We start from the raw sequence: 15,722 nt of genomic DNA, 5'->3' as shown, positions 1-15,722 counted from the left end.
GAGACAGGAGTGATTGGCTGCTTTTCTCTGGGTGCGCACTGAGGAGCGGGGCCCCGAGTTCTCAGCTCCTCCAGGGCGGAGATTGGGAGGCCGCCGTTTTCACTCTCGTCCTCCAAAGCTGTACGGAAAGCTTGCAGGGAACAAAAGCTCCCGAGAGCAAATCTGAACAGATTACTTAGCCCGGACGGGCAAGGGTGGGGCAATTCCACCTCCGGCAAAGACATTTGGGAACCACGGCAACAGGCCCGTCACCCAGAAGATCAGCAAGAACAGCCAGCCAAGACCAAGTTTACCGATCAATGAGAACGGCAGAACTCCAGCGCTAGGGGAATACTGCACATAGAATTCATCGCTTTTTTCCCATGATTCTTTAGTCTTTCAAAGTTATTTTTTTTAACTTTCTTTTTCTTTCCTTTTTTTTTTATTTTTTCCCTTTTTCAACCAACATCTTATCAATTCCTTTTTTAAAAAATCTTTTTATTTTTCATTTTTAGAGTCATATTCTATCCCTTCATAGTAGTTAACCTTATTTTTGGTATATATATATATGTAAGTTGTTCTCTCTTCAAAATTTTGGAATATAGTTTCTTCTAATAGACCAAAATATACCCTAAATCTTGAGTGTATGGCTTTGTTCTAGTCTCCTGCCTGATCACATTCTCGCCCCCCTTTTTTTTAAAAATCTTCTTTCTTTTTTCAACCAACTTCTTATCAATTCCTTTTATAAAATCTTGTATAATTTTCATATTTACAGTCATATTCCATCCCTTCATCATATTTACCCTTATTTTTGTACATATATAAGTTTTTCTTTCTTTAAAATTTTGGGAGGCACTTTCTTCTAACAGACCAAAATACGCCCAAATCTAGTGTGTGGCACTGATCTATGCATCAGCCTGATCATATTTAATCATATTCTGTTTTCTTTTTGTTTTTCTTGTTTGTTTGTTTTTATCTTTTTTTTTTTTTTTATCTTTTTCCTTTCTTTCCCTTTTCTTTTCCCCCAGTTTCAGGTCTCTTCTGATTTGTTTAGTATATATTTTTTCTGGGGACGTTTTTACCCTGTTAGCATTTTGTTCTCTCATTCATCTATTCTCCTCTGGACAAAATGACAAGACGGAAAAAATCATCTCAAAAAAAAGAACAAGAGGCAGTACTGACTGCCAGGGACCTAATCAATACAGACATTAGTAAGATGTCGGAACTAGAGTTCAGAATGATGATTTTAAAGATACTAGCTGGGCTTGAAAAAACCATGGAAGATATTAGAGAAACCCTTTCTGGAGAAATAAAAGAACTAAAATCTAACCAAGTCAAAATCAAAAAGGCTATTAATGAGGTGTAATCAAAAATGGAGCCTCTAACTGCTAGGATAAATGAGGCAGAAGAGAGAATTAGTGATATAGAAGACCAAATGATGGAAAATAAAGCTGAGAAAAAGAGAAATAAGCAACGACTGGATCACAAGGGGAGAATTCGAGAGATAAGTGATACCATAAGACGAAACAATATTAGAATAATTGGGATCCCAGGAGAAGAAGAAAGAGAGAGAGGGGCAGAAGGTATATTGGAGCAAATTATAGCGGAGAACTTCCCTAATTTGGGGAAGGAAACAGGCATCAAAATCCAGGAGGAACAGAGAACACCCCTCAAAATCAATAAAAATAGGTCAATACCCCGACATCTAATAGTAAAACTTATGAGTCTCAGAGACAAAGAGAACGTCCTGAAAGCAGCTCGGGACAAGAGATCTGTAACCTACAATGGTAGAAACATTAGATTGGCAACAGACCTATCCCAGAGACCTGGCAGGCCAGAAAGGACTGGCATGATATCTTCAGAGCACTAAATGAGAAAAACATGCAGCCAAGAATACTATATCCAGCTAGGCTGTCACAGAAAATAGAAGGAGAAATAAAAAACTTCCAGGACAAACAAAAACTAAAGGAATTTGCAAACACGAAACCAGCCCTACAAGAAATATTGAAGGGGGTCCTCTAAGCAAAGAGAGAGCCTAAAAGCAATATAGACCAGAAAGGAACACAGACAATATACAGTAACAGTCACCTTACAGTCAGTACAATGGCACTAAATTCATATCTCTCAATAGTTACCCTGAATGTAAATGGGCTAAATGCCCCAATCAAAAGACACGGGCTATCAGATTGGATAAAAAAACAAGACCCGTTGATATGCTGTCTGCAAGAGACTCATTTTAGACCCAAAGACACCCCCAGATTGAAAGTGAGGGGGTGGAAAACCATTTACCATGCTAATGGACACCAAAAGAAAGCTGGGGTGGCAATCCTTATATCAGACAAATTAGATTTTAAACCAAAGACTATAATGAGAGATGAGGAAGGACACTATATCATAATTAAAGGGTCTATCCAACAAGAAGATCTAACAATTGTAAATATCTATGCCCCTAACATGGGAGCAGCCAATTATATAAGCCAATTAATAACAAAAGCAAAGAAACACGTCGAAAACAATACAATAATGGTGGAGGACTTTAACACACCCCCTCACTGAAATGGACAAATCATCTAAGCAAAAGATCAACAAGGAAATAAAGACTTTAAATGACACACTGGACCAAATGGACTTGACAGATATATTCAGAACATTCCATCCCAAAGCAACAGAATACACATTCTTCTCTAGTGCCCATGCAACATTCTCCAGAATAGATCACATCCTAGGCCACAAATCAGGTCTCAACTGGTACCAAAAGATTGGGATCATTCCCTGCATATTTTCAGACCACAAGGCTTTGAAACTAGAACTCAATCACAAGAGGAAAGTTGGAAAGAACTCAAATACATGGAGGCTAAAGAGCATCCTACTAAAGAATGAATGGGTCAACCAGGAAATTAAAGAAGAATTTAAAAAAATTCATGGAAACAAATGAAAATGAAAACACAACTGTTCAAAATCTTTGGGATACAGCAAAGGCAGTCCTAAGAGGAAAATATATAGCAATACAAGGCTTTCTCAAGAAACAAGAAAGGTCTCAAATACACAACCTAACCCTACACCTAAAGGAGCTGGAGAAAGAACAGCAAATAAAGCCTAAACCCAGCAGGAGAAGAGAAAAAATAAAGATCAGAGCAGAAATCAATGAAATAGAAACCAAAAGAACAGTAGAACAGATCAACAAAACTAGGAGCTGGTTCTTTGAAAGAATTAACAAGATTGATAAACCCCTGGCCAGACTTATCAAAAAGAAAAATGACCCAAATAAATAAAATCATGAATGAAAGAGGAGAGATCACAACCAACACCAAAGAAATACAAACAATTATAAGAACATATTATGAGCAATTCTATGCCAGCAAATTAGATAACCTGGAAGAAATGGATGCATTCCTAGAGATGTATCAACTACCAAAACTGAACCAGGACGAAATAGAAAACCTGAACAGACCTATAACCACTAAGGAAATTGAAGCAGTCATCAAAAATCTCCCAACAAACAAAAGCCCAGGGCCAGATGGCTTCCCAGGGGAATTCTACCAAACATTTCAAGAAGAATTAATACCTATTCTTCTGAAACTGTTCCAAAAAATAGAAATGGAAGGAAAACTTCCAAACTCGTTTAATGAAGCCACCATTACCTTGATCCCAAAACAAAGACCCCATCAGAAAGGAGAATTACAGACCAATATCCATGATGAACATGGATGCAAAAATTCTCACCAAAATACTAGCCAATAGGATCCAACAGTACATTAAAAGGAGTATTCACCACCACCAAGTGGGATTTATCCCTGGGCTGCAAGGTTGTTTCAACATCCTCAAATCAATCAATGTGATATGATACATTAGTAAAAGAAAGAACAAGAACCATACAATCCTCTCAATAGATGCAGAAAAAACATTTGACAAAGTACAGCATTCTTTCTTGATCAAAACTCTTCAGAGTATAGGGATAGAGGGTACATACCTCTATATCATAAAAGCCATCTGTGAAAAACCCAGAGCAAATATCATTCTCAAAGGGGAAAAATTGAGAACTTTCCCCCTAAGGTCAGGAACACAGCAGGGATGTCCACTATCACCACTGCTATTCAACATAGTATTAGAAGTCCTAGCCACAGCAATCAGACAACAGAAAGAAATAAAAGGCATCCGAATCTGCAAAGAGGAAGTCAAACTCTCACTCTTTGCAGATGATATGATACTTTATGTGGAAAACCCAAAAGACTCCACCCCAAAACTGCTAGAACTCATACAGGAATTCAGTCAAGTGGCAGGATATAAAATCAATCCACAGAAATCAGTGGCATTCCTATACACCAACAACAAGACAGAAGAAAGAGAAATTAAGGAGTCGATCCCATTTACAATTGCACCCAAAACCATAAGATACCTAGGAATAAATCTAAGCAAAGAGACAAAGGATCTGTACTCAGAAAACTACAAAATACTCATAAAAGAAATTGAGGAAGACACAAAGAAATGGAAAAACGTTCCGTGCTCATGGATTGGAAGAACAAATATTGTGAAGATGTCAATGCTACCTAGAGCAATCTACACATTCAGTGCAATCCCTATCAAAATCCCATCAACTTTTTTCAAAGAAATGGAACAAATAATCCTAAAATTTGTATGGAACCAGAAAAGACTCTGAATAGTCAGAGGAATGTTGAAAAAGAACAGCAAAGCTGATGGCATCACAATTCCAGAGTTTAAGCTCTATTACAAAGCTGTCATCATCAAGACAGTATGATACTGGCACAAAAACAGACACATAGATCAATGGAACAGAAAGAGAGCCCAGAAATGGACCCTCAACTCTATGGCCAACTAATCTTCGACAAAGCAGGAAAGAATGTCCAATGGAAAAAAGACAGTGTCTTCAACAAATGGTGTTGGGAAAATTGGACAGCCACATGCAGAAGAATGAAACTGGACCATTTCCTTACACCACACACAAAATAGACTCAAAATTGTTGAAAGACCTAAATGTGAGACAGGAGTCCATCAAAATCCTAAAGGAGAACACAGGCAGCAACCTCTTCGACCTCAGTCGCAGCAACTTCTTCCTGGAAACATCGCCAAAGGCAAGGGAAGCATGGGCAAAAATGAACTATTGGCACTTCATCAAGATAAAGAGCTTTTGCACAGCAAAAGAAACAGTCAACAAAACCAAGACAACCGACAGAATGGGAGAAGATATTTGCAAATGACATATCAGATAAAGGGCTAGTATCCAAAATCTATAAAGAATTTATTAAACTCAACACCCAAAAAACAAATGATCCAATCAAGAAATGGGCAGAAGACATGAACATTTTTCCAAAGAAGACATCCAAATGGCCAACAGACACATGTAAAAGTGTTCAACATCTCTCGGCATCAGGGAAATCCAAATCAAAACCTCAATGAGATACCACCTCACACCAGTCAGAATGGCTAAAATTAACAAGTCAGGAAATGACAGATGTTGGTGGGGATGTGGAGAAAGGGGAACCCTCCTACACTGTTGATGGGAATGCAAGCTCCTGCAGCCACTCTGGAAAACAGTATGGAGGTTCCTCAAAAAGTTGAAAATAGAGCTACCCTACGATCCAGCAATTGCACTACTGGGTATTTACCCCAAAGATACAAATGTAGGGATCCGAAGGGGTACGTGCACCCTGATGTTTATAGCAGCAATGTCCATAATAGCCAAACTATGGAAAGAGCCAAGATGTCCATCAACAGATGAATGGATAAAGAAGATGTGGTATATATATTCAATGGAATATTATGCAGCCATCAAAAGGAATGAAATCTTGCCATTTGCAACGATGTAGATGGAACTGGAGGGTATTATGCTGAGTGAAATAAGTCAATCAGAGAAAGACATGTATCATATGGCCTCACTGATATGAGGAATTCTTAATCTCAGGAAACAAACTGAGGGTTGCTGGAGTGGTGGGGGGTGGGAGGGATGGGGTGGCTGGGTGATAGACACTGTGGAGGGTATGTGCTATGGTCAGCTCTGTGAATTGTGTAAGACTGTTGAATCACCTCTGAACTACACTGTACCTCTTAAACAAATAATACATTATATGTTAAAAAAAAAAAAGAAGATAGCAGGAAGGGAAGAATGAAAGGGGGGATATCAGAGGGGGAGACAAACCATGAGAGACTATGGACTCTGAGAAACAAACTGAGGGTTCTAGAGGGGAGGGGAATGGGGGGATGGGTTAGCCTGGTGATGGGTATTAAAGAGGGCATGTACTGCATGGAGCACTGGGTGTTATACACAAACAATGAATCATGGAACACTACATCAAACACTAATGATGTATTAACATAACATAACATAATTGTTATTTGATTAATATAACATAATAAAAAAAAAGCATTGACGGTGGAGAAAATTTAGAGGTGACCCTTTTTTATTTGAATATCCTAACTGTAATGAGGCAGTGTCTTTTACTGATCCCCACATGCATCATGTGTCTCCTACTCTGAACCAACTGTTTGCCCTTGTTGCTTTTTTTTTTTTTTTTAACCCACTGGATTATCCTCTCTCCAATTCTGTCCAGTGTTTAAAAATCTGTTAAGGATACACAAAATCCACCAACTTGACACCTCCTTACAGTATTTCAACCAATTCTGAAATCTCTTATTTCTGAAATCTTACAGCATAAATTTCCCATATTTTTTAATTGTTTAGATGATGAGAGTTTTTCCCTTGCAACAAACTGTAAAAAGCTTAAAAGCAAGCATTACTTCATGCATGTTTTTACGTCTGACTTGAAAGATGATAGATACTAATTGTTGTTTCAAAAATTTTGACCTAGATTACTGAGAGAGAGCCCTGAAGACAGCACAACGGCTCAGACATCCTAACCTTTTTCACTGCTGCACCTTTGCCCCTTCCCCTACGGGCCCCTGTAAAAACTGGTTTCTGGCTAAGCAGGGATGTACTTGATATTTTCAGGAATCACTGACATTCCAGGACGTGGCAGTGAACTTCACCAGAGAAGAGTGGGACCAGCTGTACCCCGCTCAGAAGAACCTTTACCGAGATGTGATGCTGGAGAACTACAGGAATCTGGTAGCACTGGGTAAGGATGTTGTCCCTGTAAAAGTAGAAACCATTCTAAATGGGTTTATTTCCTTAAGTGGTGAAAATTTCCAAATCTTTTGTGAATGTAGTTCAGGCCAGGACAGAATGCTAATCAGTGCTGGAGACAAAGGACCTTTGTTTCCTGCTGTTTCTCCTCAGGTAAAAGGTCTTGACTTTATTGAGTTTGAGATGGGTAGCTTTATTTTGCTGCTTCTGAAGTTTCCCCTTTCCAAATCCAGAGGCCCTAAAGACCAAAAAGGTTGGAAATGAGTTCTGAGAGAAATTTTTGTTCCTTGTACAAACTTCTATGACATACATTTTTTCCATGAATAGGGCATCAACTTTATAAGCCAGAGGTGATCTCTCATTTGGAGCAAGAGGAGCAGTGGGTGATGGAAAGAGACAGCCCACTGGATACTCACACAGGTGAGGAGCAAGCATTTGGGTATTTGCTGCTCAGTGAAGAGAAGCAGTTGCTTCTGAAATATTCAACTGACTGTGCTCCAAGTCTCTGCCTCTGGGATTTAAAGAATACTGAGGCCTTTTTAAAAATCCAGTTCATGTTTGACTTTGTTCCAAAGTGGAAATGGCCCTCTTATTTTTTTTCCAATTAAACAGATAATATATACTTATTATTAAAAAATTCACACAACACAAAAGTTAGTGTGAAGGTATTAATTTTAACGTTCATAAATACCTTGATGTTGCAAATCTCCACATAGCACTTTCTGTTTATTCATACATCCTCTCAGTATTCTTTAAATCTTTTCCATATCAAAGGTCTTCTGCCATTTTTACCTACTTTTCATTTTTTCCTTTTATTATCAAACTCTTTAAACTTGTCTAAAACGCATAGCCTCAATTTTAATTCTCTTGATTACCTTTGTGATATGACCCCTATCCTATCTGTACTATTAAAATTGTTTTCTTGGAGATTACCACTAACTTCCTTCAGTCAAATCCAGTGGCTAAAACAAACAAACAAAAAACAGTTATTGTCTCCTCTGATCTTGTTGCATTGGATTGTGTTGACTTTACTTTCTTGAAATTTTCTTCCACTCTGGCTTGTGATGTACACAATTCTTGCTTCTTGTAGTCTCTGTGTCCAGTATCTCTGTCTGCTCCTTCACTGCTTTCTCTCCCTTTTTATTCTTCTAAAAGCATGCATTCCTACAGGCTTGGTGCTCTGCTCTGTAGTACGTTGCTTTTAAGTAACCCTTCTATGGTATTTTCCCATTTCTATATTTTTAGCCTCAATATTTCGCCCGTATTCTCTTCCCAGATTTTTAGATTATATTTTTGTTTATGAATGTCATGCTATCATTTTAATTAAGTATTTCAAAACCTGGATCTGTTGACGTTATACTCTCTCTTTAAAGCATTCATTAAATAAGAGAGTTCTTAACCAAAAAAACAAAACAAAACAAAACAAAAACCCCAAAACCTCAGCTCCCTATTGTTGGCATACCACCTACAATGTTCTGTCCGGTTATATTAGTAAGTAGTTGACTTTTAAATGTATGCCAGATACTGAGTTAGGTATTTTACACTCTAGTTTATTAAGCCAGGCTAAGCTACCCCATCTCTATTTAGTTTCCACCCTGATTCTTTGCTCTGGCACCTGGTTTTCCCATTTGGACTTGGTTTTCTGTCATTCAAACTTCAGCTTCTTTTTCAAGGTGGCTTTGACTTGGCTGTCCTTCTTGCTTCTAGTGCTCCAGGTCATCTTGGGTAGGAAACCTGTTCCTCTTTCAGCCTCAATGAACCTGAATTTTGGTCTGACCAGTGCTGGCATCCCATGGGTAGAAGCTAATAAAACATTTTTTCAGGAACCCCTAACACTTTCCCCAACAACAGTAGGTGACGTTATTTCTATGAATCTCCACACCTTGAAACCTGGGAGGTAGAAAACTAAAGGAAGAAAATGAAAAACTCCCTTCCCACGTGACTTGCCAGCATAGGCACTTACAGCAAAGAATTTTCCTTAGGTATGTATTTTTTCCCCACAGGCATATCCATTTGTAAGATCCAGGCTGTCTCCTATTATGTCCCTATCCACAGACCCCCAGCTAGAGAAAATAATCACTAACTTAAAATTTCCAGAACTTATTTTGTGGATGCCTAAGGCTCTTGGTTCACAGGTCAGCTCGAACAAATGACTTCCTCATTCCTTGTCAGGAATAAGCAGCCTGGCCGTCTCCTCCAAGGAGACAGCTTGCATTTTTGCATTATCCTGTAAGACACAGGAACACAGTGACTGGTTCCTCTTATGAGGATGTGGTAAAACATTTCAGTTGATGGACTCATCTAATTCTGGCTTGCCCTCTGGGGTACTGCTTGCCTTACTGGCATCTACTGATGCCTATTTACCTAGAAACATCTTCCTCACTAAGGTAAGATCCAGAAAATGTCCAGTGGATTTAGCAACAAAGAGGTTAGTAATTATATTAATTAATAAGAGAAATAACAGGGGAGTGATCAGTAGTTACCAGTTAGTACATTGTTGAGTGAACAGGAGGTAAAAAGGTAGACCTGGTAAGTATGCAGTATTCTTACAAGATGCTAGAATGAGAAAGGGAGACAATAGAGGATATATGGGAGAATAGAAGGTAGTGTCAAAAGAGGGTTGTTCTAAGCAGGAATGGTTTTAGCTTGTTTATAATACTGAAGGGGAGGGGTTAAAAGAGGGAGTAAGTAGAAAATAGATACAAAATACGGAGCAAGGTTCTAGAAGAGATGGAAGTGGGATTAGGAAGGAGATTAGGGTGATTTTGTGTGTAAGTAAGTTTGTTGGTGGCAGATTTGGGGGAGTTCACACATGGTTATTTTCTATTTTCTTGGTAAAGTTGAAGGCAAGGTACCCTATTGAATGTAAAGGAATGGTGGGGGTAAGTACAGAACTTGAGGAGCACTTGCTCTAGCTTACTAAGGTCAGTGGAAGCTGACCAAAGAGATTACCAAGCAGGATCCAAATGAGATTTTGCCCTGTGGATTTGTGGTTTCCAGTGTCTATGCATATGCCATTTCTCCTGTTCTACTCAGCACCAGAAAGGCTTTGTAGAGCTCAGGCTGAGGGCCTGTTAGATGGGTGGAACTAAAGGAGGAAAACAGAGTTTGTTAATTCAGGTGATTTGACATAGATTCCAAGAAGTGAGAAGAAGTAAAGTAAGGCCTGAAGAGGACTGGAAACTAGAAAGAGTCAAAGCAGTGGAGTTCTAGATGAGATCAGAAAGCAAGTAGAATATGAATAAGGGCATAGTCTACTCACTGGGCAAGAGAGTGTGACACTGAGTTTGAGATTCTTTATATGGATCTAAGTTCAGAGTATAACTGTATTAATCAGGTAAATAATTGTTGAAGTGGAGTGAAGATAAAAGCACAAACAACTACCAGTTAGAAAATAAGATGGAAGAGAAGAGCCCATTTAATAGTAACTAAAAAAATAAAACACCTAGAAAAAAAATTTTTTTGCTTTTGATAGAAAATCCTTTATTGTTCAATCAAGACATTTATGGTGTTGGTTGGTTTCTAGTCATCCCTATGCACAAAATAAATATAAGTAACAGAACAATATATCAAATATATCAAACAATATATCAAAACCCACCTGAACTGTCACATGTGACAACTGACTTATATAACGGATATTCATTTTGGGGGAAACAACAAGACTGTAAACTACCTAAATGTTGACCAATAAAGGTTAAATAAATTATGGTATGCACATACATTAATTACTGTATAACCATTATAAAGAATGTGGATGGGACTCCTGGGTAGATCAGTTGATTGAGCATCTACCTTCGACTTGGGTCATGATCCCAGGGTCCTGGGATTGAGCCCCGCATAAGCTCCCTGCTCAGCGGGGAGCCTGCTTCTCCCCCACCTACTCCCCCTGCTTGTTCTCTCTCTCTCTCTCTTTCTTTCTCTCCAAGCAAAATAAATCCAGGCATTTTCCAGGAAAACGGGCACTCTATACATGAAGCAGAGTCTATTGTTTCTGGGTCACCAGGTCTTAAGGAAGGAAGGCAGCCCCAGTGCTACAAAGGCCCACCTGGAAACAAGCCAGGCAGAACACTTCCCTGCCTTCCCCCAATCTCCACACAGCCAAAATTAATCACCTTGTGACTCACACATACTCCAATGCTTGCTTGAAATAAAGCCCTGCCATCAGGATACAGGGCTCAAACGGAAGAGAAATTCAAAACAATTAGGGAGCAAAATTAAATGCACTAGAAATAAACTTTTAACAAGAAATGTGCAACACCTGCATGAGGAACTTTAAAACACTCTGACAGGGGCACCTGGGTGGCTCAGTTGGTTGAGTGACTGCCTTCGGCTCAGGTCATGATCCTGGAGTCCCAGGATCGAGTCCCACATTGGGCTCCCTGCTCAGTGGGGAGTCTGCTTCTCCCTCTGACCCTACCCCCTCTCGTGAACTCTCTCTCACTCTCTCTCTCTCAGATAAATAAAATCTTTTAAAAAATGTTTTTAAAAATTTTTTTTAATTTAAAAAAAAATTTAAAAAACACTCTGACAGACACAAAAATAAACTTGAATAAGTGGACATACCAAGATGTCAGTGTCCCTAATATACATATAATGTAATCCCATAAAAAGTGCCTTCAAGATTTTAGAGGAATCTAGAAGCTCATTCTAAAGTTCGTATTGATTATATGTTGGCTAATTGAACATATAAAAAAAATAGAAAAGAAAAGAGCCAAAACAAAAATAATCTGGAAAACTCTGAAAGGAAAAACAATAAAAGGGATTATTTAAACTAGATAATATACAGTAAAATTTTATTAGAACAAGGCAGACCAACTGAACAGAATAGGAAATCCAGAAATAGACCCAGATGTATGCAGGAGTTTAGTATATGATAAAGGCATTATTTCAAATCAGGAGGGAAAAGGTGGACATCTTAATAAAATGGTATTGAGACAACTGGTATTTAAAAGGTAGACCTTTTTTTTATTTGAGTATAATTGACACACAATGTTACATTAGTTTCAGGTGCACAACATAGTGATTCATCTTTATGCTATGCTCACCACAGGTGTAGTTATAAAAGGTAGACCTTTTAATGAATAGTGAGTAGCCATCTGGAAAGAGATAAAATTGGATCCATAACTTACCCTTAAACCAAGATACTCCAAAGGAATCAGAGACATTAAATGTAAAACATGAAACAATAAGAGACCTGGAAGAAAACACAGGAAAAATCTTTTATAACCTTGAAATAGGGAAATCATTTCCAACTATGATTTAAAATCTAGAAGCCATAAAAGAAAAGATTTATACATTCAACAGACACAAATCCCCAAACTCTGCATGATGTAGAATAATAAGCAGGGTAAAAGGCAAGTGGCAGTAAAGGGAAATATTTGCAATTTATATCAAAAGGGCTAAGCTCCCATTAATAAAAGGCTCCTCTGAAGCAGAGGCCAACAGCCCAATAGATACACATATCTGAACAGTTCCTAGATAAAGGAATACAAATATGTTTAACATAAGGAAAAATGTTCAGCCTCACTCATAAGAGAAACACAAATTGAAAATACAGGTGACCTTTTCTCACCCATCAGTTTAGCAAAAGTCCAAAAATTTGTCTGCACACACTGTTGATAAGTCTGTAGGGAAGAAAGTACTTTCATACATTGCTAGTGTAAGATGAACCACCAGTCAACATAAGGATATCTTAGATTATCAAGGGGGGGTTCCCTTTCCAGATAACCCTGTTTGGTGTTGTAGACTCTATGTATGAACAAAACATTGTCTACAGTCACATGTTTTTGTAAACAATTTTATGGGAACCCAGCCACACTCACTCTGTCACTCATATTGTGTGTGGCTGCTTTCACACTATGACAGCAGAGTTGAGTAAACAATAAAGCCCATATGACCCACAAAACCTTAAATATTTACTATATGACCCTTTACAGAAAAAGCTTACTGACCTCTGCCAAAACGTAGTTTTTAATTATTTATAACCACCACTCATTAAAAAATTCATTTTTATTGCAACCCATAAGGTATGTATAATCTATAAAATTGAGACAAAATCTTACCAAACAACATTTATCCTTACTGCTATGTCTGATGAACTTTGATAGTTTCTAGTCTTTTTTAGCCTATTTTGTTTCAGTTTTAATTTATTGTTCTACCCACTAAATTAATTTTATAACCCACTATAAATCATGGCACTTTTTTTTTAATTAACAAAAGAGAACTAGAAACACTATAGTGCTTTACACATAGAAAGGATAAACTCGGGGCGCCTGGGTGGTTCAGTTGGTTAAGTGTCTGCCTTCGGCTTAGGTCATGATCCTGGCGTCCTGGGATTGAGCCCGCATTAGGCTCCCTGCTCATGCTCTCTCTCTCTCATAAATAAATACATACATACATACAATCTTTAAAAAAAGGATAAACTTTTAAAAATGTTTTCCTCCCTCTTCTCCCTAATTCTTTCCTTTTCTCCCTCCTTCTCTCCCTTCCTCTTTCCTTTCTTGTTTCCTTTCTTCCTACTTCTAAATAATTTCTTTCAAAAGGCATTGGATGAGGCTAAGTTGTCTACTAGGTGAGGTATGCAGTAGTGCAGAAGGCCCTTCAAGATGTTGTGGTTGCCCAGTGGCATCACCATATGCTTATACTAAGATCCTATCTAGAAGGTATCCCCTCCTACATACAAAGGATGTCAGAGGTGTAGGTACCCTAGAAATCTAATTTTATTAAAAGCTCATAACCCCAAGAGTTGATCCAGGGAATATGGAGTCAGTGGGGACAAATAGTAACCACATTGAGACTACAGTAGTCTGTGCAAATCCCCTATTTTTCCTGATGTAGAGCCCTTAGGCTCCTGCAAGAATAATGAAAGCCTGATGAACTCCTGCAATAAGCTAAAGAGTCTTAGTCTGTAGCCGTGACCAAGATATTGCACTTCATTTAGAACTTGGGCACAAAATAGAATTCATGTCATTCTCACAGTGTAGGCACAGGAGGCTCTTCTGCTTCCATGTCTGAAAACATTTTCTTCCCAAGCAGCACTTTTTCTATAATCGCAGACAACAGAGGGGTAGGCAATATAAGATGTGATAAGGAATTGATTCAGCAGAAGTATAAAGTAGGACTTGGGAGCTTCAGTGAATGGTTGGGTTTCTAGCCAGGTAAGGCCAAACCAGGAAGAAAGTAGACAGTGGATAATGAGAGAACAGCACCTCTACATGATCTCATATACATAGCTCGATGAAAGTGTTCATCCTCATCAATGCCTCCTTTTAAGGTAAGTTGCAGTCATGTCTGCTAACATGAAGGCTTAGGTTAGATAAGGAGCTAGAGCAAATGGATTAGAATTTGTTCTTCACAAATAGCCCAAGATAATCACTGTCTGGCATCCCACTGGGATGTAGATAGGTAGCCCTGAGATTGAAGATCTGATGTGCCTTGAGGGTATCCAGAGTGGGGGAACAGTGCCTGTATAGTCCATGCATTGTCACTCCTCCTGGTATCAGTAGATGGCAAGTCTGCCAACCAGCAGCACTTTTCCCTTTCCACTCAGAGACAAGACATGGAAAGAAGGCAGTCAACAAAGTGGCCATGAATATGTTGATCAAGCTGCCATGTTTCCAGGAATAAACAAAAGTTTTGGAAGCTAGGTCATAGGGAATGAAGGCCCTGAATTCTACTCCTAGGCAGGAGTTGTGTCTTCAAACTCCAGTCAATTATTCTAAACATTTTAGAGCCAAAGTCCCTAGGCAGACAAAAGAATTTTGGCTGAAAATAAAGTGATCCAGTTGATAATTTGGTTGAAATGGTCAATTGGTTTAAAACAAATCTTTTAAATCACTATTTTTCCACATACAATTTTAGACCAGAGTAAGTTCTGTTTGAGTATCTTTTTGTATATCTTTAAGCATATTGATCTGTTTTCACAATTTTCTTTTTTTCTTTCTACAATTTCTATTTCATGTTTGGCCAACTAACTATTCTTGCCATGCTGTTTGCGGTAACACTAAGTCCAATGCAACCTCAATGTGAATTGATTAAAAATACTTATATGATACATCCATAAAATTGGATATTTTACAACCTTTAAAAATTATGGAAATGTATTTGTTGACATGGAAATGTGTTCAAGATATGCAGTAATGAAAAAAAGAAATATACAGGGGCACCTGAGTGGCTCAGTCCGTTAAGTTCCGGACTCTTGATTTTGGCTCAGGTCATGATTTCAGGGTTGTGAGACCAAGCCCCACATGAGGCTCCACACTGAGTGTTTAAGATTCTCTCTGCTCCTCCCCCACTCTCTCTCTCTCTTAAAAAAAAAAAAAATACAAAACAGTATTATGGTGTAATTCCATTTTATTTTTCCAGGACGATTCTTGGCATAATTATTAATGGTGCACCCTTTTACTGTCAAGTGTCCTAATTAGGATGATAATCATATATGCCAGCTTCAAGGGAAACACTCTTTCAGCTTTTATATGCATTCCTTATGGTTGAAAGACCAAGACTAGTGCATAACTTACATTTGAGAAAGCTAAAGCAGTCCAAGGCCCAAGAACAGCTGACTGATGAAATGGCTTTTATAGGTGAGCCAGGAGAAACTGTTGAGTTAGGATCTGTCTGCACTACCCAAGTTTGTCAAGAC

General features: G+C 38.3%; 1 protein-coding gene across 2 annotated transcripts in view; it reads left to right on the top strand.

Moving 5' to 3' along the window:
• The window catches only part of MRPS17 (mitochondrial ribosomal protein S17), a 101,237-nt gene that overhangs the window by 34,721 nt on the left and 50,794 nt on the right, over positions 1-15,722 (top strand). For both annotated transcript variants that reach the window (XM_032430716.1, XM_032430715.1), the window contains exons 3-4: positions 6,944-7,070; positions 7,406-7,498. In XM_032430716.1, the coding sequence (XP_032286607.1) occupies positions 6,944-7,070; positions 7,406-7,498 (220 nt within the window). The remainder of the gene's footprint in view (positions 1-6,943; positions 7,071-7,405; positions 7,499-15,722) is intronic.

The sequence above is a fragment of the Phoca vitulina genome, unplaced genomic scaffold (genome assembly GCF_004348235.1).
Source record: "Phoca vitulina isolate PV1807 unplaced genomic scaffold, GSC_HSeal_1.0 scaffold45, whole genome shotgun sequence".
In the NCBI taxonomy this organism is placed as follows: domain Eukaryota; kingdom Metazoa; phylum Chordata; class Mammalia; order Carnivora; family Phocidae; genus Phoca; species Phoca vitulina.
This window is presented reverse-complemented; position numbering and strand designations above follow the sequence as displayed.